Here is a 24,843-nt window from a genome sequence, read left to right as displayed (position 1 = left end):
AAACTTTCTTAACCAGGAGTGTGTTCACCAAGGGTCCAGAGAGGGTGCAACCTAAATCATGTTACGATTCTGGGTATGGGCAATACCCTTCTTGTTGACAGCCCTTCTAGGCTGGAAAAAAGGTCTGTAGAGACACTGCTATGGTCCTTTGAACCCTCCATGCATTCATGATATAAACACAAGGATGCACTCCTTCAATAGAAAACATGGTAACAGGAACTCTGCTTTTGCCAGTCTAATCCTTACTGCAGGACCGGCTCATTCCTGGCAACATTTCAGATCTCTAGATAAAGACCTCCACTAGCTTCTGTCCTGCATCCTTCCACTGCCTAGCTACTGTCCTGGCTCAGGTGGGAGAGCTGACAAGACTATGTTAATTGGCCACTTCATCCATCTGTGTGTGTTTCAGGATCCCCTTCCTCCTGCATTACCTCCACACGTCCTTAGATAACCCCTTCAAATTTCCACAGTATCGCTCCTGAATTCTACTACAGAAGTGGGGACCAAAAGCTTAGCAGCAATTTCCTCTCCTTGATGACCTTGAAAAAGTGATGTATGACTTCCCCTGCTTCATGCATTTTACCCATTGGAAAATGCCCCTTTCTGCTTTAGATGTCCCCCACTCTCTTCTCTAGTATAAGCTTTGCCTACCTTTGCCCCTCAGCATCAGCAGATGGGCATCAGGGCACCCTGCAGGTCATCTCAGTTGACACAGACTGTCTCTGTGCAGGATCTCAGTCAAGCGCCTCCAGGGAGCCCTGTGGCTGTTGTCTTTCCTCATTCAGAGGATCTCAATAAGAAGCTTCCCAAACACTTCCAGTGCTGAGCCTCCTTCCCCCCACCCTGCCTCAGTCCATGCTGACCTTGTCCATTCTGATGAGTGCTGGAGATCACTTGAGAAGAAAAAGGCATGCTTTATGGTTTTTCACACTGTGATTTCTGGGTGGGAGCTCAATGCTACTACTCCCACTTCAGTCACATTTGGCTGAATGCCATTGTCATAACAAAAGGATCCAGTCTCATTTAAGACAAAGGGGACATTTAGATAGCAATCCGGAGCTTGCAGACTAAACACAGGGCCAACACATGGGTTACTGGAGGGCTATGTGAGAAAATCAAAACCCTAAAAAGAAAGCTGAGTGACCCAGCGCATACTGATTCGCAAGCATGGCCATAGTGAGGTACCGCACACACTGTACATGCAAGGACTACAGGACTGACTCTCCAGCTCAGTCCCGTGGGACCAATCCCAGAAGAGATCCCTACATTTCAGTTGGTCACACAGACTTCTCTGCACTACTGCCAGACACAAAGACATCCAGAAGGGGTGGACATCCCCGTAGGGTGCCACAGATTCACACACACTGGAGGGAGGAGTCAGGCCTGACAGCAGAGACCTTTCATGGGAAGGGATGTTCTGCTGTCTTCCACTGTTCGCTCACTTAGGCCCGTGCAACACCGAGTCTGCAGAGACCTGGGCCAAAGCAGGAGGTGACTGGAGGGACACCTCTTGCACACACTTCTCCTGGCATGGCTGGGAAGGAGCACAGGGTGAGTAGGGACCAGCGCTGAAGATATCTGGGTTTTAGCACCTTCTCATCTTTGCAGGAAGCAGCCAATAGCTCCAGCCCCATTGAGTATTGCCCATGGTGTAATTGAGGAAAAGCCCCAAGGAAACCCCATGTCCCTCACCGCAGTGTCTGCAGCTGGCAGGAAGGGTGTTTCAGCCCCTCGCACAGAAGCTGCAGTCCAAGGTCTCCCAGGCTGTTAAAAGAAAGGTCCAGCTCCCTCAGGCTCTGGCTGATGCTGAGCACTGCCGCCAGGTCCCCACAGACAGTGCTGGTGAGCTGACAACGACACAACCTGTAGAGGACAAAAATGGAGACGATCCACCCAGTTGTCACAGCCATGCACACAGATGCTCCTGCCCACCAGCTCCTCAATGGGCCAATGACCACAAGCCATGGCCACAAACCCTGCCCACACTCGCCACATGCCCACCCCATGGCCAATGATGGGCCAGCACCACAGCCACTGCCTACTCCCAGCCAGTGCCCTCCCAGGAAGCTCTGAAGGGCCCCTTCACTCCACAGCTCTGCCCCAGCCACACAGGACCCACCCAGGGGAGGCCTCACCACAGCTCCACCCACCAATCCCAGCCAACCATGGCACCACATAGCCCACCCTGTCCCACCCACTCAGGACTGGGCCAATTGCGGCAGCAGGCAGTGACAGCTCAGGGCCATGGCCCTTTCCTTGCAGGCAACCGGAAGTCTTGTTCCCTGACGGTGAGCCAAAGGGAAAGCACCAGAAAGATCCAGAGTGTGAACAGCACGCCCTCATGCTTCTGCCCTGTACATCTAGCCTTATGGCTCAACGTTCAATCCACCAACATTCTTGATTAATTCCCACCAGTTCCCATCCCTGACCTTCTTCCCCACTTGACTGGGTACCTCCAGAGGCTAGAGACAGCAAGCGGGAATTTCTGTGAACTCTGTTTTCTCCCCAGACACAGTCACATCAGCAGGCACACTAGTGCTCCCACTGCACCATGAGGGTGTGCACAGCTGGATTTCACTGTCTGCCTAGAGGGTCCCAGTGCCATGGGACCTACCCCATAGGACTCGACCATCCACCTGGGGCGCGCTGTGATGAGACAGCACCTATGCAAGACCCCGACAGCGGGAATGGCAGCTCGGACAGCCATGTGAGTAAAAGGGAAGGACTGGAACGGCAGTTGAGTGACCCCGGGACACGTGTCGACACGTGGCCACGGGCACAGTGTGCAAAGGCAGACACTGTGCATGCGGGAGACCAGGACTCACTCTCCAGCTCACTGCCCCTGGAAAGGTCAAAAGGATAGCCCTGCCTTTCCGCTGGTTGCCCACAAGCCTCTCTGCTGCAGTAGAAGAGGGAAGCATGCCCAGAGAGGCACACTTCCCCCCTGGGGTACTACAGAGACCAGGACTGGGGCAGAAGGCCCCTAGGCAAGACATCTGTCACAGCTATTACTGCTGTCCTGGCAGGGCAGGCAACAAGCACAGGATGGGCAGGGACCTCGCCCTGCAGATGCACCTCACTGGTAGCCTGTTGCCATCCCTGCACGCAGGCAGGAGCTGCCCTGCCCCAGCCGCAAGCTACACTGAGTGTTGCCCATAGGGCAGCTGGAAAAAGCCCCAAGGAACCCCGTGTCCCTCACTTCAGTGTCTGCAGCTGGCAGGAAGGGTGTTTCAGCCCCTCACACAGCAGCCGCAGTCCAAGGTCTCCCAGCTCATTTTCACCAAGGTCCAGCTCCTTCAGGCTCTGGCTGATGCTGAGCACTGCCACCAGGTCCCCACAGACTGTGGTGGTGAGTTGACAATGCCACAACCTGCAGAGGACAAAAATGGAGACAATCCACCCATTTGTCACAGCCACTAGGACAGATGCTCTTGCTCACTAGCCCATCACCAAGTTGATGATGACATACCATGGCCGCAAAGCCTATCCACCCTCACCACCCACCCACCCCGGCTTGTGGTGACTCGCTTCTGACACCTGGCCACAGACCACCATGTCCATTTAGGCCCTTTGGTTTTTGCTCAAGATATTCCAGGTACTGCTGGCAGCTTTTCAGAACAGGCCTTCTTTGCTTATGCTTTGAGATCTTATACGTGTTTTGTTCCGCCATGAGCAAGAAAATCTTCCCTTGTTAGGGCCTCTCCCAGTGCAACGCCTCTTTTTATCTTTGCTCTGATTTATGGAAAAGCAGTACTCCCCACTTCGATTTACAGCAAGCTGCCCCTCATGTATTTATAGAGTGGATAGGGAAATAACCCTACAGATGGCTTAATGATGAAGCCACGAAAAGGGAGCTTTCTCATTTCAACACCAAACCAAAATGTTATGTAAATTACCTGAAAATCAAAAGAAATATTGATGAATGGGGCTCTGAAGTATACAATTGCAGGGAGGAGAGCACAGGAGGACAGCACAGCCCCAGCTAGGAGAAAGACAGAGAGCCCACATCTGGTGCACTCTGTGGCATAAGGACACTGATGAGTTGTCAGAGATGAGGAGCAAGTACAAGAGAGTGAGGAGAAGGGGCTAGAGTTTTAGCAGGGGAAAAGCTAGAGAAGAAGTAAGGTAAGTTCTTGCTTAACTAAGTCTGAAAATTAGAAGGGAGAGCAAATACCCTAAGCACTGAGGGAACGCTGATAGCACTTGGAAGAAAGAGACATCCTCAGTAATAGTGTCTGCTGGAAAGACAATGTGACCATGAAACATGTCATAATTCCACCCAAGAGGACAAGCTAGGCCATAAGTAGCCAGAAAGCAGATTACCTTGGCAAAAGATGACCTAGGGTCTGGTTAACCACCCTTCTGCAAATGTGAAAAGCAACATGCATTTTGGAAAACAGGTCTGTGGAGACCTTCAGACAAGTCTTCAGACCCTCCTTACATTCACAATTTAAACCCAAGGATGCAAGATTTTTACAAAAAAACCCAGCATCAATTACTACTACTCAGTCAATCTAATCTTTGCTACTCATTCCTGGCAACATTTCAAAGTCTTCAAGCAAAGGCTGACGTAAAGATCTCTGCTAGTCTATACCCTGCATTGTTCTGCTGTCCAGCTGCTCTCCACATGCACAGGTAGGAGAGCAGGCCAGACCATTTTAATGCAGTCCAACTGCACGTTTCATGATCTATTTCCTCCTGCATGGCTCCACACATTCTTGCACAACTCTCCCAGCTCCCACACTATTGCTCCTATGCTCCAGTATAACAGTGGGGACCACAAGCTTAGTACCACTTTGATCTGCACAATGACCTTGGAAAAGCAGATACTACTCCCTCCCCTTCACAAGTTCTGCCCAGCTCCTCCCTCTGATGAGTGTCATTTCCAAAACCAAAGTTCCCAGGTTAGCCACCCAGGGCTTAAGAAATGAAAATGGGCGAACAGAGCTGGATGCCCAGAAGACTCTGAGGGTAAAGGGACTGACTTTATTACATAAGAAAGAGCTCCTATGTAAAGATGGCTTCAAAGACATATGCAACAGAACTTGACTGACAGTGACCTCACCTATACAAGTGGGTTTGCTGGTAGAATAAACCAAATCAGACCAGCTGAAAGCAGCAAAGATGCAAAAAAATCATACAAACTCAGCTAATAACTAAGCATTAAGCCTATTTGCACACAGGGGTCATGTACAAATACTCAAAAATTAAAAGCAACAGATGATACTGTGGCCAAAGCCAATACGTTACGTAAAATGTAAACATGAATATGTAAATAGTTAAGATTGCGTATAAGGAATGACGAGTTGTAACATGGTGTCCTTCTCATGCTCCATGCAAAGAGGTACCTTTATTGCTGGCAATAAAAAGGAGTTTTAGCTAGTGTTTATTTCTGCTGCCTTCTTTCCAGTTCCCATGGACTAACGAGAAGAAAAATGCAACCGACTCCATTTCAGTAACACTGGAAAGGGACCTGAATGACCCAGCAAATGTCTCGACACATGACCATGGCCAGCCTGTGCTAATGCAGACATTAGCATGCTGGGACATCAGGACTCACTCTCCAGCTCACTGCCCCTGGAAAGGTCAAAAGGATAGCCCTGCCTTTCCGCTGGTTGCTCACAAGCCTCTCTGCTGCAGTAGAAGAGGGAAGCATGCCCAGAGAGGCACACATCCCCCTGGGGTACTACAGAGACCAGGACTGGGGCAGAAGGCCCCTAGGCAAGACATCTGTCACAGCTATTACTGCTGTCCTGGCAGGGCAGGCAACAAGCACAGGATGGGCAGGGACCTCGCCCTGCAGATGCACCTCACTGGTAGCCTGTTGCCATCCCTGCACGCAAGCAGGAGCTGCCCTGCCCCAGCCACAAGCTACACTGAGTGTTGCCCGTAGGGCAGCTGGGAAAAGCCCCAAGGAACCCCCATGTCCCTCACCGCAGTGTCTGCAGCTGGCAGGAAGGGTGTTTCAGCCCCTCGCACAGAAGCTGCAGTCCAAGGTCTCCCAGGCTGTTAAAAGAAAGGTCCAGCTCCCTCAGGCTCTGGCTGATGCTGAGCACTGCCGCCAGGTCCCCACAGACAGTGCTGGTGAGCTGACAACGACACAACCTGTAGAGGACAAAAATGGAGACGATCCACCCAGTTGTCACAGCCATGCACACAGATGCTCCTGCCCACCAGCTCCTCAATGGGCCAATGACCACAAGCCATGGCCACAAACCCTGCCCACACTCGCCACATGCCCACCCCATGGCCAATGATGGGCCAGCACCACAGCCACTGCCTACTCCCAGCCCAGCTCAGAGGCCCCCCTCAGCCAGTGCCCTCCCAGGAAGCTCTGAAGGGCCCCTTCACTCCACAGCTCTGCCCCAGCCACACAGGACCCACCCAGGGGAGGCCTCACCACAGCTCCACCCACCAATCCCAGCCAACCATGGCACCACATAGCCCACCCTGTCCCACCCACTCAGGACTGGGCCAGTCGCAGCAGCCGTGATAAAGCAAGGCTCATCTGGCCCTCTGACCATTATCTTCTACGGCTTTTCCTTGTGTGCACCAATTGTACAACTCCAAAGTATCAAACATGAGTCCGGAGGCAACAGGCAGGGGCATGGGGGTCCAGGTGATCTTCTCCTTGATCCTTTAGTCAGGGGGAAGGATTGAGGTGTGGAGGAATCCCATGGGTCAGCAATAGGTTGCGCAACAGGTGTTGACAACAGTGTTTTGGGTTTTACAATCATGGTATCATCTTTGACGACTGGTAAGTGTTTTAAAATAGATGGGATCCAGCTGCTTAAGTGGGGAAAAAACATTCTTGACAGCAGGCTGCCCAAGGAGAGCTTTAAACTAGGAACAACCAGGAATGGAGCAGATGATCGAAACCCAAGTGAGGAATTGCTGGACAAGGTCGGCAAGCAAAGTGTTCGGGATTAAGTAAACTCGGAGACCTTCTAATCAAGAAACCAGGGCTGAGGGGTGCCCACCTCAAGTGTATCCACATACACAAGGAACTGCCTACAAGACAGAACTACGGGAAAGCTCTCAAATCCTTTCTTGGAAATCAGCATGGCTGTGCGTATCTCTGAAGTGCATGTACACTAATGCATGACCACAGGGAACAAAAAAGATAAATTAGATGTGTGCATACAGTAGCAGGTCTATGATCTCGATGGAGTCAGAGAGACATGCTGGAATTCCTCACGTGACTGGACTGCTGCAATAGATGGATACAGGCTCTTCAGAAATAAGCCTGGAATATGAAAAGAGGGACTTGTGTTTTATGTGAGATCAGCAGAGATGCATGGAGATGGACAATGAGCCAGCTAAGAGTTTATGGTTAAGGATTAAAGGACAGATCAAGAGGGGTAAGACTGTGGTAGGTGACCACCTGATCAGGAATTGGAAGCCCCTGGTCCTCACGAGGAACTTGAACAAACCTGATATCTGCTGGAAGGACAACACAGCAGGAAAAAACCAAGATGAGAGGTTCTGGAGCTCATTGACTACAACTCTCTGATGCAAGTGACAGAGCAGCTGACAAGCGGAGGCACTCTGCTGGACTTCATGCTTACAAACAAGGAAGAACTGATCAGGCGTCAGACTGGGGACAGACTTGGCTGTAGAGACCATGAGATGATGGAAGTCAGGATACGGAAAGTTAAAAAGACCTGACTGGTTAAAAAAATTAAAAAAAAAAAATACAAACAAACAAAAAAAAAAGCGCAAGATCATAACCCTGGACTTCAGAAGAGAAGACTTTGGCCTGTTCAGAGATCTGCAAGGAAGAATTTTCTGTCTTGGAAAGGAAGAGGATCCAGGAGAGCTGGCTGATATTGAAGGATCTCTTCCTTCAAGCTCAAGAATATTCCATCCTGACAAGGAGGAAAACAAGCAGAAATGTCAGAAGGCTTGCATGGATGAATGGCTTCTGTCAAAACTCAGTTGTAAAAAGGAGGTGGAAGTGACTGGGGTAGAATATAGACACTGTCCAAGTATGCAGGGATGGAGTTAGGAAAGCCAAAAGGTAACCTGGAGTTTAATCTGGTAAGGGAGATGAAGGGCAAGAAGAAAACTTTCTACAGGTTCATCAGCAGCAAAAGGAAGACTAGGGAAAATGTGGACCTACTGCTAAATGGGAACAGGAAACTGGTCACAAAGGACATGCAGAAGACCAAGGTACTGAGTGGCTTCTTCACCTTGGTCTTATCTGATAAGACCAGTCTTCAGCAGTCCCAGCTCCTTGAAACCAATGAAAAAGTCTAGGACAAGGGCAGGCTCATTTTCTGTTGAAAGGATGACATTACAGAATATTTAAACAAACTGGATATAAACAAGTCCATGGGGCCTGATGGGATGCGTCCATGAGCACTGAGGGAGCAAGTCATTGCCACTGCAAGGATTCTCTCAATTATCTTTGAACCGTGAAGGTTATCAGGCTTTCTTCCTGTGGACAGCAAGAAAGTAAATATCACCATTAACTTCAAGAAAGCCAAGAAGTAGGATCCAGGGAACTACAGGCTGGTCAGTCTCACCTCCCCCCTGGGACAGTGAAGAAGAAAATAATCTTGGAAACCATATCCAAACATACAAAGGACGAAAAGATGACTGAGAGCACTCAGCACAAATTTACAAAGGACAAATCATGTCTGACCAATTTGTCAATGATGAAATGATTGGATGGATGGATGAGGGAAGAGCAGTGCATGATTTTTGTTGGGAAAAAGCCCCAAGGAGCCCCCTGTCCCTCACCACAGTGTCTGCAGCCGACAGGAAGGATGTTTCAGCCCCTCACACAGCAGCTGCACTCCAGGGTCTCCCAGCTCATTTTCTTCCAGATCCAGCTCCTTCAGGCTCTGGCTGGTGCTCAGCATTGTGGCCAGGTCTCCACAGCAGGCACTGGTAAATTCACACCGCAACACTCTGCGGGGGAGACACATCCGTAAGTGCTGTGGAGATCATCACAACCACAATGGCAGATGTAACCGCCCACCAGTGCCTCACTAGGCTGATGACCGTAAGCTATGGCAAACAAACCCTTCCCATGCTCACCATGCACCCACCACATGGTCAGTGAGGGACCAGGGCTGCAGCCACTGCCCAATCCAAGGACAGGCCCATGGCCTTCCCTCAGCCAACGTACTCCCAGGAGGCGCCAAAGAGCCCCTGGCCCCACAGCTCTGTTCCATGCAGGAGCCACCCCTGGGAAGGGATCCACACAGCCATACACCCCATCATTTGCTGCCCACAAAGATGCTTGAGAACACCCTCAAGACGACCCCTGTCCCTCACCGCAGCATCTGCAGCTGGCAGGAAGGATGTTTCAGCCCCTCACACAGCAGCCGCACTCCAGGGTCTTCCAGTGTATTTCCCTGCAAGTCCAGCTCCCTCAGGCTCTGGTTGGTGCTGAGCACTGCAGCCAGGTCCCCACAGCAGGCGCTGTCAAGTTGACACCACTGCAACCTGCAGGGGAGACAAACGGAAAAGAGCTGCAGGGCTTATGACTGCCCCAATGACAGATGTAATGCCTGCCAGCCCCTTACCAGGCCAATGACCATAAGACATTGTCACAAATCCTACCCCACACTTCCCCAGCAGCAGGGAGAAGAGAAGACACACACTAGGCAGGGACCCCAGCAACCAGGTGTCTGGAAGAGCTGAGTGAGGAGCACTGTGGAGGGCACAGCCATCGGCTCCACCTGCACAGTGCTTCTTTCTCAGGATGAACAGGGACCCAGTACTGCAGACTCACCTGGCCTCCTCCTCATTCTTGCAGGGAGCAGCCTCCCAGCCCCAGCCTCATTGAGCGCTACCCACAGGCCAGCTGGGGAAAAACCCGAGGAACTTCCTGTTCCTTACCACAGTTTCTGCAGCTGACAGGAAGGATGTTTCAGCCCCTCACACAGCAGCCGCAATCGAGGGTCTCGCAGGTCATCAATAAGTTCCAGCTCCCTCAGGCTCTGGTTCGTGCTGAGTGCAGCAGTCATATCCCCATAGCAAGTGCTACTGATTTTGCAATTCAACAACCTGCAATGAAGGCACATGGAGATGAGCCAGGAGGCTTATCACTGCTGTAATAACAGACAGACCCGCTCACCAGGCCAATACTCATGAACAATGGGCAAAAACACTGCCCCACACTGTCTAGGATACAAGTGCCCATCATCACCCCCCTCTTCAGCTAAGGGACCAAAAGACCTCAGAAATCTCAGAGGGCTGCCTCCTCTGCCTCTCTCTCCACAGCCCAGGGGAAAAGTCTGGAGAACTGCATTGTTACCCTTTCTCATGGCATACAGAAGAACAGCTTCACCCAAAGCGGTAGGAAGTCATCTTTACAAGTCAGGACACAGCAAACAGCATGAAAGCCAACAGTGTCTTTGATATGGTCACTCACAACCAGGAGCAGTCCCACAAAGCCACGTATGGCCAAAAACTATGGGAACTGAATGGAGAGCACTTCAGGCAGGACGGTGAGGGGTGAGCATCACTTGGCAGATGAAAATGGAGGAGAGGAATCATGGTGGAGGGAGGGACAGAGGCCCAACACCGCACAGCAGTAGGTCACCCTGGAAATGCGTTCGCTGCCAGCAGTGAACTGCCACAATAGTGCTGACCTGCATCCCTTCACCTGGCAGGTAGCCCTGGCAAAGAGACTGAAGAAACATTACAACAAAGCTTCCAACATGCTAAGCAGGGCTTGGCAATACCTGCCAGTTATATATTTCTGATAGGTGTGTTGCACAGAACTGCAGTATGTCTGCCTGTGTGCCCCCCGACCCTAGCTCCCAGGTACTACTGCCCTGATGGAGGTTCAAACTGGCTGCAGCAAAGTCTAGTGAAAAGAGAACCAAAGGGGAAGAGGGGAAGACTGCACTAACTGTGAAACGAGACCTTTCTTCTGGGCTGGCTTTTGAAGTTTCCCACACCAAAGAACCACAAGATACTACTCTCTCAGCAGGGACTCTGAGCCTTACAGTCCACCAACGTTCTTGATTAATTCCCACCCGTTCCCACCTTCTTCCCCACTTGACTGGGTACCTCCAGAGGCTAGAGACAGCAAGCGGGAATTTCTGTGAACTCTGTTTTCTCCCCAGACACAGTCACATCAGCAGGCACACTAGTGCTCCCACTGCACCATGAGGGTGTGCACAGCTGGATTTCACTGTCTGCCTAGAGGGTCCCAGTGCCATGGGACCTACCCCATAGGACTCGACCATCCACCTGGGGCGCGCTGTGATGAGACAGCACCTATGCAAGACCCCGACAGCGGGAATGGCAGCTCGGACAGCCATGTGAGTAAAAGGGAAAGACTGGAACGGCAGTTGAGTGACCCCGGGACACGTGTCGACACGTGGCCACGGGCACAGTGTGCAAAGGCAGACACTGTGCATGCGGGAGACCAGGACTCACTCTCCAGCTCACTGCCCCTGGAAAGGTCAAAAGGATAGCCCTGCCTTTCCGCTGGTTGCCCACAAGCCTCTCTGCTGCAGTAGAAGAGGGAAGCATGCCCAGAGAGGCACACATCCCCCCTGGGGTACTACAGAGACCAGGACTGGGGCAGAAGGCCCCTAGGCAAGACACCTGTCACAGCTATTACTGCTGTCACAGTATCACAGTATACTAGGGATTGGAAGGGACCTCAAAAGATCATCTAGTCCAATCCCCCTGTCGGAGCAGGAACACCTAGATGAGGTTGCACAGGAAGGCGTCCAGGCGAGTTTTGAAAGTCTCCAGAGAAGGAGACTCCACAACCTCCCTGGGCAGCCTGTTCCAGTGCTCTGTCACCCTCACTGAGAAGAATTTTCTTCTCAGATTTAAGTGGAACCTCTTGTGTTCCAGCTTGAATCCATTACCCCTTGTCTATCATTGGTTGCTACTGAGAAGAGCCTGGCTCCATCCTCATGACATTCCCCCTTTATATATTTATAAACGCTAATAAGATCACCCCTCAGTCTCCTCTTCTCCAAACTAAAGAGACCCAGCTCCCTCAGTCTTTCCTCATAAGGGAGATGCTCCACTCCCTTAATCATCTTAGTTGCCCTACGCTGGACTCTCTCCAGCAGCTCTCTGTCCCTCTTGAACTGAGGGGCCCAGAACTGGACACGATACTCCAGATGCGGTCTCACCAGGGCAGAGTAGAGGGGAAGGAGGACCTCTCTCGATCTACTAACCACCCCCCTTCTAATACAGCCCAGGATGCCATTGGCCTTCTTGGCCACAAGGGCACAGTGCTGGCTCATGGTCATCCTGCTGTCCACCAGGACCCCAAACTTGCTGATAGTACACTCAATTCCCTCATCTAAATCATTGATGAATATATTGAATAATATGGGCCCCAGTACCAACCCTTGAGGCACTCCACTGGTTACCGGCCTCCAACTGGACTCTGCCCCATTGACTACGACTCTCTGGCTTCTCTCCTTCAGCCAGTTCGCAGTCCACCTAATTATCCGATCATCCAGTCCACACTTCCTCAGTTTAGCCATGAGGATGCTGTGGGAGACTGTGTCAAATGCTTTACTGAAGTCAAGGTAGACCACATCTACCGCTCTGCCATCATCCATCCACCTCGTTATTTCCTCATAAAAGGCTATGAGGTTGGTCAAGCATGACTTCCCCTTGGAAAAGCCATGCTGACTGCCCCTAACAACCCTCTTATCCTTGATATGCCTTGAGAGGGCACCAAGGATAAGCTGTTCCATCAGTTTCCCAGGGATGAAGGTGAAGCTGACCGGTCTATAGTTACCCGGGTCCTCCTTCTTGCCCTTTTTGAAGACTGGAGTGACATTTGCTTTCCTCCAACTCTAAGGAGGCCTTAGCTTTCCTAGTTGCCTCTCTACATCCCCTGACAGCAGCCCTGTACTCCTCCCAAGCGGTCAGCCCCTCCTTCCATGATCTATAAACTCTCTTCTTCCACTTGAGCTTGCCAAGCAGTTCCCTGTTTAGCCACACAGGTCTCCTGGCTCCCTTCCTTGACTTCCTACGTGTCGGGATGCTCTGATCTTGAGCTTGGTAGAAGCAGTCCCTGAATGCTGACCAGCTATCCTGGGCACCTTTACCTTCAAACAGCTTAGTCCACGGGATTTCCCCTAGTAATTGTTTGAAAAGGCCAAAGTTTGCCCTGCTGAAGTCCAGGCTTGCAATTCTGCTTGCTATTCTGCTTCCACCAGCCGAGATCATGAACTCCACCATCTCATGGTCGCTGCAGCCAAGGCAGCCTTCAACCTTTACTCCTTGCACCAGACCCTCCTTGTTAGTGAGGACGAGATCCAGCAGTGCACCTCTCCTAGTCGGCTCCTCCACCATTTGCATCAGAAAGTTGTCATCAATGCATCGGAGGAACCTCCTAGACTGAGGCTGGCTGGCTGAGTAGTCCTTCCAGCAAACATCCGGAAAGTTAAAATCCCCCACGACAACCAGGGCCTGTGACTGTGAGGCCACTCTCAGCTGCCCATAGAAGGCCTCATCAACTTCCTCCCCCTGATCTGGTGGCCTGTAATAGACACCCATAACAGTGTCACCCCTGCCAGCCTGTCCCTTAATCCTCACCCACAGACTCTCAACTTGCTCCTCAACTGCACGTGGACAGTACTCAGTACATTGTAGTTGCTCTCTCACGTAAAGGGCAACTCCACCACCTCGCCTGGCTGGCCTGTCTTTCCTGAAAAGGACATAGCCACCCATGACCACATTCCAGTCATGTGAGCTGTCCCACCATGTCTCTGTAATTGCCACCAGATCATAATCTCCTGACCGAACAAAAGTTTCTAACTCTTCCTGCTTATTCCCCATGCTGCGTGCATTGGTGTACAGGCATTTCAGGGAGCGAGCTGAGCACACCAATTTCACCCTATGGGTATGGGAGGCCTCCTGGCCTTTATCAATTCTGGAGTGCTGCCCCACCAATGCAAGCTCAGTAACAACCCCATCCCCCTTCGAATCTAGTTTAAAGCTCTCCAAATGAGCCCTGCTAGCTCCTGGCAGGGCAGGCAACAAGCACAGGATGGGCAGGGACCTCGCCCTGCAGATGCACCTCACTGGTAGCCTGTTGCCATCCCTGCACGCAGGCAGGAGCTGCCCTGTCCCAGCCGCAAGCTACACTGAGTGTTGCCCATAGGGCAGCTGGAAAAAGCCCCAAGGAACCCCGTGTCCCTCACCGCAGTGTCTGCAGCTGGCAGGAAGGATGTTTCAGCCCCTCACACAGCAGCCGCATTCCAGGGTCACCCAGGTCATTTCCTTCCAGGTTCAGCTCCCTCAGGCTCTGCTTGGTGCTAAGCAATGTGGCCAGGTGCCTACAGACAGCCCCGGCATGTTGACATCTCACCAATCTGAAAAAGATCCGCAGAGTTGTCACAGCCAGCTGGACGGATGCTTTTGCCCACTAGGCCCTCACTGGGCCAACAACCATAAGCCATGGCCACAAACCCCACCAGTGCCCAACCCACAACCAATACCCTCCATGAAGGTACCTCTCAACCCCACAGCAGTGCCCCAGCCAGTGGGCAGCTGCCAGGTGCTGCCTCAGCAGCCTCACTCCTGCCTCCCCCAGCAGTGGCAGCTGAGAAGATGCACACCAGACAGGCAGCCCTGCATTCAGGGTTCCTTAAAGAGCTGGGTGAGGAGCATGGCGAGGGCATAGCCACTTGCTCCACCTGCACAGTGCTCTTCTTGGGGCTAGAACCAGGAGCAGCTCCCACTTCAGTCCTCCTCCCGCGGGGACCTCTCCCTCAGTATGCCAGTTGGGAGAAGCAAAGCCACCTTTTAAACACAATGGGTTCAGCTCATTGTAAACTGAAGGGGGAAGTGCTGCCTTCCCATTGAGCCAAGAAAAGTTAAAGGAGACCTTGGAGTGGGAAGGGGTCTGGGAAAAGCCCTGAGGAGCCCCCATGTCCCTCACCGCAGTGTCCGCAGCTGGCAGGAAGTATGTGTCAGCCCCTCACACAGCAGCTGCAGTCCAAGGTCTCCCAGCTCGTTATCACCAAGGTCCAGCTCCCTCAGGCTCTGGCTGGTGCTGAACACTGTGGCCAGGTCCCCACAGATGGTGCTGGTGAGTCGGCACCACCACAACCTGCAGGGAAGACACAGGGAGAAAAGTTGTGGGGTCATCACAGCCACCAGGCCCAAGACTACAACCCCTGCCCACAGTCACCACATGCCTACCCCACAGCCAATGATGGGCCAGCACCATAGCCACTGCCGTTTCTCTCAGTCAATTCCCTCCTAGGAGGCACCCAGTGGCCCCTCAGCTGCACAGCTCTGCTTTGGGACCTAGCCCAGGGCTGATGGAACAGGGACAGGGACGTGCCCAATCCCAGCTGGCCGAGTCTGCGGGTGGTCATGGGGCTACCCTGCCCTGGCACTGTGCCTGGCTCCCTGCAGGCTGCTGGGAGCCCTCAGCCCCACACTCGCTCTGAGGGACACGTCACCCCTCCCCTGCAAAGGCCAGCTCTGCCCTCAGGCCTGGGCAGGGGGCAGCTGCCAGGTCTTGCCTCAGCCACCACAGCCCTGCCTTTGGACTGTGCTCCTGGGGACGAAGGGAAACCCACAAGAATCTGTTGGATTCACTACAGTCTGATCTTGGGCCTAGGTTTTATTGTGGATGCCCCTCCAAGGATGTACAATTTGTGCTCTGCTATCCCCTTCTCTGGGGTGGGAAACCACTTGGATATCTCTGATGTGCTTTTATCCTGTCTCTAATGAAGTAAAGAAGAGCAGAAGAAGAGCAAGTCTCCTCCTTGCTTCCTAAGCATCTTGACTCCTGATCTGACATCAAGGTCTATTTCTCCACCCCCCTCCTCACCCTTAGCTGAAGTTCCCAGAGGGACAGTGTCAGGTTCCAGTGAAGCCATGGAAAATTCCCTTCCCTAAATGCTGCATTGCAGGGCCCTTGGATATTAGTCTATGGTATAAGGGTTGTGAACATGAGCTCTATCAGGCTGCGAAAGGACTCCACTCCATCTCTCCAACACCCGGTCACAGACAGCAGGCTTAACAGCATCAAACAAAGGGATTTCCTCAACAGCAGGATTCAAGTAAACAGAGTGAGCTGCGTATTTGAGCTAAGGGTTGCCATTTTTGTTTGTTTGTCTCTAAGGAACAGAATAGTTTTCTCACTTGATGGTTTTTAATTTGCTCCTTGGATTTCCTAAAGCTTGACAGAGCAGGGACACAGGCGGTGAACTAGCCTCCTCTGCCTGGGGTGCATGCCTAGAAAAGTCAGAGAACACATGATCTGCATTACAGGATGCAAGCTGAATTTGTTACAAATTTAAAAATATCAAGATAGCATGTTAGGGAGCATAACACCCCACTCAAAGCATAACTGTAAGCACCTCCAGTTTACTGCAAAAAAAACCCCAAACCACCAAAAAACAGGTGTTTCATACTGTGCAATTCTAGGTCAGATTTACATGAAATTCACAGTAATCACAAATGCTGTACTGTACATGGCTACCTGAGACATGTCTGGTTTTGCTGTCTATGTACACAGATTGCATTGGCTGTGATCAAGTTTGTTAAGAAGCATTCCCAGGGAAGATGGGCTGCTGATTCACTCTCATCTGCAAACCTTCAAGAAGCAATGCGCTGGGCTGCCTCAATAGAGGTCTCCAAAACTGCCTCAGCTCTGATCAGATCAAAAGACACTGTTCCTTGAATTCCAGAGGAGATTCTTTTGAAAATTCAGGGACTGAAGAAGAGAAACTGCCCCAGCTGTGAAGGCAAGAGAGAGCTAACAATGTCTCCAAGCAGGAGACAGGAACAGGAGCACATTCACAGCCTTCACTTCTGGTGTCAACCCCTTCTTAGAAGCTGTGTTCCTTCTCTGTGCATTAACTAATACCGTTTGGAAAAGGGTGATTGTAGTCCCCACTGAGCACTGAACTCCTAAAGACAGGAACCAAGGGACCAAGTCCAGCTGAGCCCATTGGGTAATGCCAGCTGTACTATAAGCAGGAGCCCAGTGCCCTGGTATAAGAACAAGAACCTACTTCAGGGCTGTAACTGCACAGATCTGGAAAGCAGCCAGATCAAGGGAGCTGATTCTGCCCTTCTATTCTGCTCTCGTGAGAACCCACCTGTAGCACTGCATCCAGTTCTGAAGTCCCCAGTACAAAAAAAGATACGGACCTGTTAGAGCAGATCCAGAGGAGGGCCATGAAAACGATCCGAGGATTGGAACACCCCTCTTATGAAGAAAGGCTGAGACAGCTGCGGTTGTGTAGCCTGGAGAAGAAAAGGGTCTGGGGAGACGTTGCAGCCTTTCAATACTTAGAGGGGCTTACAAGAAAGATGGAGAAAGACTGTTTACCAGGGCCTCTAGTGACAGGACAAGGGCAATGGTTTTAAACTGAAAGAGGGTAGATTTAGAATGGACGTAAGGAAGAAATTTTTTATGATGAGGGTGGTGAGGCACTGGAACAGACTGTGCAGAGAAGCTGTGGATGCCCCATCATTGGAAGTGTTCAAGGGCAGGCTGTATGGGGCATTGAGCAACCTGATGTAGTGAAAAATGTTACTGTTCGTGGCAGGTAGGTTGGACTAGATGATCTTTAAAAGGTCCCTTCCAACCCAAGCTCTTCTATGATTTTACCTGTTGGACAGACAGGCTCTTGATCAGTGTAATTAGAGCAGGACAATAAACTTGCTCTTTCCACTCCACTTGTGCTAGAGTTGTGCTGCCAGGGGATTCCTCACATTTTTTCCTTAGCTGTGGTGAGGGAACACCAGAACTCTAAAACTGATGGGGAAACACCCAGAGAGTACCACCACCATCCCTTTCCAAACTCCTTACCAGTCACACTACTGACAGTGGAAATACAGATACAGAAGAGAGACCCATGCACCATCCAAGTCACAGGTCCACAGCTGCTTTGCAAGATAAAACATAAGCTGAGCCTCCACAGCAGGTATCCAGATGCCACTGGTGGATCCTACAGCACAGATCAACTCTGGCAAAGTCACATTACCCATGAGAGCTTTTAGCAGGAAAACAGCACCCCTAGGGAGAAGTGGAGAGCATGTAATCACGGGCTGCAGAAAGCCGTATCTCAGGCTTTTGCATCCAAAGGGCAGGGAGTGAATTGGATACCTCTATACAGTGTTGAGCCTGGGGACCCCTCCAGCACAGCCTGGCTTTGCATGGCCTCTCACTTAAGCTTAGCTCTCACAGTGAGAGGAAGGAGTTTATGACAGGTGGAGGCAAGATAGGGGATAGGGACTTTAAAAAGGCCGGGCACAGAAATAGAAAGCAAAGCTATGGGCTCAGCACCCCTTCCCCTGAGCCATGAGGTCCTGAGCAGCGCTGTCGCTCACATGGTGCAGTGCACAGTATGTCCCTGTTCAGAATGAGGATATGCAAGAAACCCACGGGACAAACAGGACTCATCAATCTGGTTAAGACTGACTTAAAACCCTCAGTGACAGGAGTCAATGCTGTAGCTCTGACCAGGCAGCCTTTATGTGAAACAGCCTCAGGGTGAAAAGCCTTGGAAAGGTTATGAGGTCATCCTTTGCACAGAACATTCTTTCTGAACTCCGTTACTTATACAAGCACGTTAGTTGCACAAAAGTTTACCTCTGAAGAAAAACTCCCCTCTAAGGCACTCTCTTCCAGTGCAGCAGTCCCAATGCCAGGCCCCAGATCACAGCAGCTTCTCCCATTTAAGAGACACTTTTCACTGAAAGAAACCTTTTAGAGCAGCAAAAAAATCCACTGAATAAATTTAGGTTCTCACACAAACCATCAATTTCATGTCTAGCAGCTGGAACCTGGATGAAAGGAACAGAGCCGGAGCCTACGTGCTGGAAAGATTGACAACACCCTCAGAGGGCAGCAAGAAGGAAGAAAAAGCATATCTACAAGAGACTGCTTGCTCTTGGGCTTCACTGACTATAGATCTGCACTGCAAACTCAGTGCAAGATAGCCTGAGCTGAGCTTAGAAGGAAAGGCCTTCTGAAGACTTCAAAGGGCATCTTTAGTACAGATTATTTGTTTCAGAAATGCATTAACTTTAGCTATGCTTTGCAATACAAGTCTTTCTAGTTAGAATACGAGGTCTCTGAAGCACCCTATTCCAGTGGAAGACTCACAATGCCACACCTAAAGCTGCAGCAGCTCTTCCTGTTTAACAGACATCACCCTAATTTGAAAGAAACCTGCAACAGTAAGTCATCTTCATTGAATGCAATCAATCAAACTGAGCCTCAAAGAGCAGAGTGAATGACAGGACCACACCTTCACGGTGGAAGGGCTGAGAATGTCCTTGGGCACTACCACAAATCTGCTGCAAAACGCAGCATTTCAGCCAGAAGCAGGTGGTGGTGGGACAGTGGGTCTCTGAAAGACCACAAATCGTAGAATACCCGCATGTTTGAGGTTGGAAGCAACTTCTGGAGGTCATCTGCTCCAAGCCCCCTGCTCAGGCCACCTCAAGGAGGCTGCCCAGGACCATGGCCAGCAGCTTTTGAATATCACCAAGGATGGAGACCCCACAACCTCCCTGGGCAACCAGTGCCAGTGCTCAGTCACACTCACAGTGAAAAAGGGTTTCCTGATGTTCAGAGGGAACCTCCTATGTGCCCACTGCCTCAGTCCTGTCACCACTGAAAAGAACCTAGCTTTCTCCTCTTTACGCCTTCCCTTCAGGTATTTATGTACATTGATGAGATCCCCCTAAGCCTTCTGTTCTCCAGGCTGCACAGTCCCAGCTCTCTCAGCCTTTCCTTATATGCAAGACATTGAAAAAACAAAGTTGAAAAACTTCTCAGCACTTGTCTTCAGTATCTCATTGACATTGTATACACTGGGTTGTGTGAACCTAGGAGACTGCCTCTGTTACTGGCCTCAGTATTAACTGTCCTTTAGAAAACAAAAAAAACCCCACCCTATTACTTGAAAGAGCACACTGATGAAATAGCACACATCAAATAACCGTACTGCTCCTTCCTCTAGACACACCAAGTTGCCTCTTTTCAGCTCTGCCTCAGCCCAAGTTCCACCTTTGGACAATTCTGAGCAAAGGTGTAATTTTCAAAGACAGTTTCTATCCCCACACCAGGACCATTCCTCCTGGGCTGACAGCTCCACAGTCATAGGCCTCTCTCCTTTCAAAGAATAGACGATTGTGCTTTGACAGTCATCCAGTATCACAAGCAAGCCTCCCCACAATGAGACGGTTGCACCCCACAGATAAGAAGGGCATAAAGGAAAACTACACTTTTCCAGTGATGTTTTACCCAAGTCCTAAGAAGTCCTCCACAGCATAAGCAAACTGGACAGGCAAATTAACATACCTTTAAAACCCTTTTCTGCACAGGAGAATAGGTCCCTGTAAAAACAGTATGGGGAAGAGAGCTGCCTGAATTTCCTGCAGAAAAACATCACCCCAGGCTAGTATTTGCCTTCACCTAGGAGCAAAGGCTTTGAAGAGAAAAGGGACATCTGAATTTACTACTCTTTTCCTCCTTTATACAGCTGCTCACACACCATGTCCTGCCTCCATACATGTTGTCCACAACAGGCTTAGTGAATCAGTAAAAAAATAAGTAACACGGATACAGGATGGAGGCAGGGGAATTTTGTTAGTATGAGAGCAAGAAGATTCTCTTCACCATAGCATTAGCTTCACGCTGGTTTTTATAACGGAAAACTTCCAACCAATTTTAGTTTTTAGTTTTTAAAACAGGGGAGAGGACCAATTTATGTGATCAAGAAACTCCACTCCTGTGGTTGCGAACAATACTTACTGATGTGACCTATCTGGAGGTCCTGGAACAAACTCATTTTCATGGTCTTCCGGTGCAACTGAGCAACATTCAAGATGAAAGGAGTCCAGTCCAGTCCACTGTTTGACACAAAACGCAAGGATCATTTGATCGTATTGGCTCAGAATGCAGTCTTTCAGAACTATCCCAGTGAAATGTTCCAATGCATTGCTCACAAACATTTCTTCTTGAATCTCAAACAAACAGTGAAATACGTTCAAGTTGTCAATCACTCCTTGGCCTATTTGAATCCACTTCAACAAGTCTTTCTTAACTCTAGGTGAGATTTTACACCCAGTCCTTTCTATCAGGTACTTACTTGTTTCCTCATTTAACAGGCCAAACAGGAATCGTACTACTAATATCCAATTTGTATCATACTTAGTGTACTTTTCTAACACTTTCTTTATATCCTTCCTTGGCATCCCCAATTCTCCTGTTTCCTCATTGTCCTCCAATGCATAATACAATGCTGCAAAAAACTCTTGAAAGCTCAGGTGAAGGAAGCTGTAGACACTCACACACTTCATACGTTTTTTTAGAACACTTTCATTCAGAAAAAGGGAGAGGAGGACTGGGTGATTTAAGCCATACACCTCAATCTCCTTTTCATGAAACAGGATCTTCCGCTTCCAGATTCCATCAGCAGCCATGCAGCAAAGCCTGCTCAGGAATTTCTTCACATCCTGCTTCAGATGGTCAGTCCTACACTTGAGTAAGCTGAAAATGTACAGCATGTACAGCTCTGTGGTTGTTCTAGAAGTCTGGGCAAGATCTTTCCCTTCATTAAGTTCTTGTTCAAGGACAGTGCAGATGGTCCAACACATGATGGGTACAAGGCACATGGCAAACAGAGTGTCATTTCTTTTGACAAAGGTAATAGCTTTTATTGCTTTCTCTTCATCCCTGAAGAACTTGTGGAAATATTCCTCCTTCTCAGCATCCGAAAAGCCCATTATTTCTGCATAATGCTCCTCCTTTAGACACTGTCCCAGCCTTTGAAGAGCTGTTGGTCTTGTAGTGATGAGCAAGGAGGACTGAGAGAGAAGAGTTTTCTGAAATAAACTGCTCAGAATGATTTCCACTGGCTTCCTTTCCCCACAATCAGAACACAGTTTATTTTTTGGCTGATCACAGGGAAACCTCAGTTCATCAAAGCCATCAATGATGAACAGAAGTTTTTCGGGACTAGCCAGGATTGCTTCAGGTGGTGCCTTTCCACAAGGACAGCAAGCTGAGATCAGATCCACCAGACTCAGCATATCTGCCTCCTGGGAAAGGTTGATTTCTCTACAGTTTATGTAGAATGCATAGTCAAATTGTGCATAAATGGCTCCTCTTGCCCAGTCTAGCATGATCTTTCTTACTGTCACTGTCTTTCCAATCCCTGCACCACCCACTAGCACAATGATCTGTGGAGTTTGACCTCTTGCATCAGGATGAAAAAGTGTTTCTACAGTAACTGCAAAGCGAGTATCTTCTCTTCCGACTTCTGCATGTCTTTCTCTTAGACCCAGGACTTCATGGTCTAGTTCACTTCTCCCCTGAGGGTTTGTAACCATCATCAGCTTCGTATATCTATTGCTTAGAGTCACATTCTCACCCAGACAAGCGTTCACCTCTTTAAACGTATGGAACTCTCTTGCTACATGGTCTCTGTATCTCTGTCGGTAATCTAAACCAGTAAGAAACATAAGTGTAAGTCCCTAATAAGTGCATATTTCCCATTAGCTCCTTATTATTAAAACTATTCCAACAACACACTACCTCTGCACTGCACTTGTTTTATGTGATTTCCAAAGACCTTAACAATGGCTCATGGTGAACACCCATCTGAACAGGCATCTCTTATGTTTTACTTAAGGCAGGTGGGGGGGACGGGACAGGACGTGACAGCTCCTCTTTACACATCTCCATTAGGTTGGGAGCGTGGGACCCATCGGGGAAGAATGCTTTCATGGGGAAAACTGCTGAGGATTAAGTTGGAATAGAGTTGCTAAGCATACTCCTCTTTCTATAAAGCATTGTGGCACCTCTACTAAAGAAGACTTCCAATTTAATTTCTCTCACGGAAGACAAAAGGTTAACAGTGCTCTGGCCAATCTCCACTGCAATAAATAGGCAATAATGAAAGCTGCTTAGCTATCACCCATCAAATCACCTCTACTTTCAAACTCTGTGAGGGGAGGATAATCTGAAGTGTCCTTTGCATTCCCTATATGGGCAAATGATTGTGCACTGTTTGCTCCTAGCTAAGAGCGCAGCATATACTGCAACGGTTTCTGCTGAAGCGGCACTTACCTTCAGCTGACGTTCCAGTATCCAGAGCTGAAATAGGAATTGAACATGGATATTAGCATTTTCATGCAGCAGCATCCCATGGACAATGCTTAGGGGCAGCGGATTCCTCCAGGGCCCAGTCCTTGCCTAAGCTTGCCTAAAATCCCAGAGGACACTGCAAAGTCAGTGATTTGCTCCTGACACTGGCACATCATCACCATGAATGCTCCCCACTCCCTGAAAATCCAGGCAGATCCCAGAGTTCTTCTTTCAACTTGCCAGTATTTCTCTCCAAGAAACATCAAGCCTGGCACGTCTGCTCCATGTTGCCTTTCCTGGAGGTCTCAGCTGAGAACTGCTCTAAGAGCTTACTTAGTTCCATGAGCAACTCTCCACTCTTGCTGGCTCAGCATGAAGCCCTCCACGCTGGCTCATTCAATAGGGCTTTGTATAAGGTGCCTATGCAGGTGCACCTGTGTGCTGGACACACAGCGGGTACCTAAATTGCTCTGTAATTGAACGTCTGGGAAAGAGTCTAGCCTCCGAGTCTCACACAGCATGCAAGGCTGGCAGACACGATAGAAACAAAAGGAAGGCCAGTAAAAGGGACACTGCAGTCATTTATGGAAATGAGCAGGAAAAAACATTGAGCCAAAATTCTTCCGCTTCCACTGCTTAAGTCCTCCCTCCATGTCTTGGGCTGTGATTAGCCCCTAGACCTTTCTCCCTACTCGAGTTCTCTAGTTAAAACCAAGAGCACCAAATTCTGGTCTTTCAAAGAAAAACAAAAGCCTGAAACCATACTGTGTTGTGTTCCTACCACACTCAGAACACAAAGGCCAGGGAACTTCTATTTCTCTCTTCCACAAGACTGGGCTACTGAGACTAATAGAATTCAAGCAGTGCATCTTCTCATAAGCCATTCACCTGAGGCACCCCATGAGGAGCTCCCACGGGCATCAGGGCCCTGGGCTTTAGGCCATAAAGGTTATAAAGACCCCAAACCAGGAAGTCTGGTCCTGGTCTGTCTTGACACTGCATCAGGATCCACACCTGTGCTGAGCACAATAGTCTGGGATCCCCTACAGCCCCTCTTTTCTCTCTGCTTATGCTCCTGGGGCCAAAGGCATAATCCCTGGGCTCCCGCAGACTCCTGCGGCACAGGGCCCCACGCAGGTACAACCAGAGCCTCCTCAGACACAACCAAAGGGAAAGTACGTCGGTTCATGTCCTAACACTTACCGTTCATCCCATACCCCAGAACCCTCTGACAGACAGGGGTGAAGGCAGCAGACACCCACTGAACTACCTTCACATGAGGAGGGAACCCCTCTCCTACCAAGGAACCCCAGCTCCCACATGGGGCCACAACCTGTCCCATCTGACCAAGAGGTTCTCCTACTCTTGAGGACAAAAAAAATGTGTTCTGTCTCACCACTGCTAAGAAGTCACTTGCACTTTTTCCAGGGAGCAGTCAAAGAGAAAGAAAGAAAAAAAAATTCATAACCTCCCGTTTCCTCACCTTGCTGTCTCTTCTGCTTCAGTTTAGTTGCAGTGTCTCTTTGATTGATCCCTTCCAGCACACAGATGGCTATCTCCACAGCACTGTCTGGTCCATAGTGCTCACACATGCAATCAGCAAGCCTGACTACATCATTGGTTTCTTCAAGTAAACCTCTGGATAGATTAGGTGTTCCTTCATAGTCAATATGTGATAATTTAAGCTTGAACTTATTGAACATGTCCAACACAAGATCCTCCAGTGCTTCCAAAAGGATGTCCCAGGAATTCATCTCTCCTGCCAT

General features: G+C 49.8%; 1 protein-coding gene across 1 annotated transcript; it reads right to left on the bottom strand.

Moving 5' to 3' along the window:
- Positions 1-1,688: 1,688 nt before the first annotated feature.
- LOC309679053 (NACHT, LRR and PYD domains-containing protein 12-like) lies at positions 1,689-24,843 on the bottom strand (the record flags this gene model as incomplete). Its single annotated transcript, XM_082492284.1, has 11 exons — positions 1,689-1,863; positions 3,200-3,370; positions 5,935-6,105; positions 8,746-8,916; positions 9,286-9,456; positions 9,853-10,020; positions 14,151-14,285; positions 14,891-15,061; positions 21,140-22,433; positions 23,060-23,086; positions 24,561-24,843. The coding sequence occupies 11 exons, from the start codon at positions 24,841-24,843 to the stop codon at positions 1,689-1,691; spliced, it is 2,937 nt and encodes a 978-aa protein (XP_082348410.1).

Source organism: Vanellus vanellus (genome assembly GCF_965231255.1).
Source record: "Vanellus vanellus genome assembly, chromosome: 17".
NCBI classification, from domain to species: Eukaryota; Metazoa; Chordata; class Aves; order Charadriiformes; family Charadriidae; genus Vanellus; species Vanellus vanellus.
This window is presented reverse-complemented; position numbering and strand designations above follow the sequence as displayed.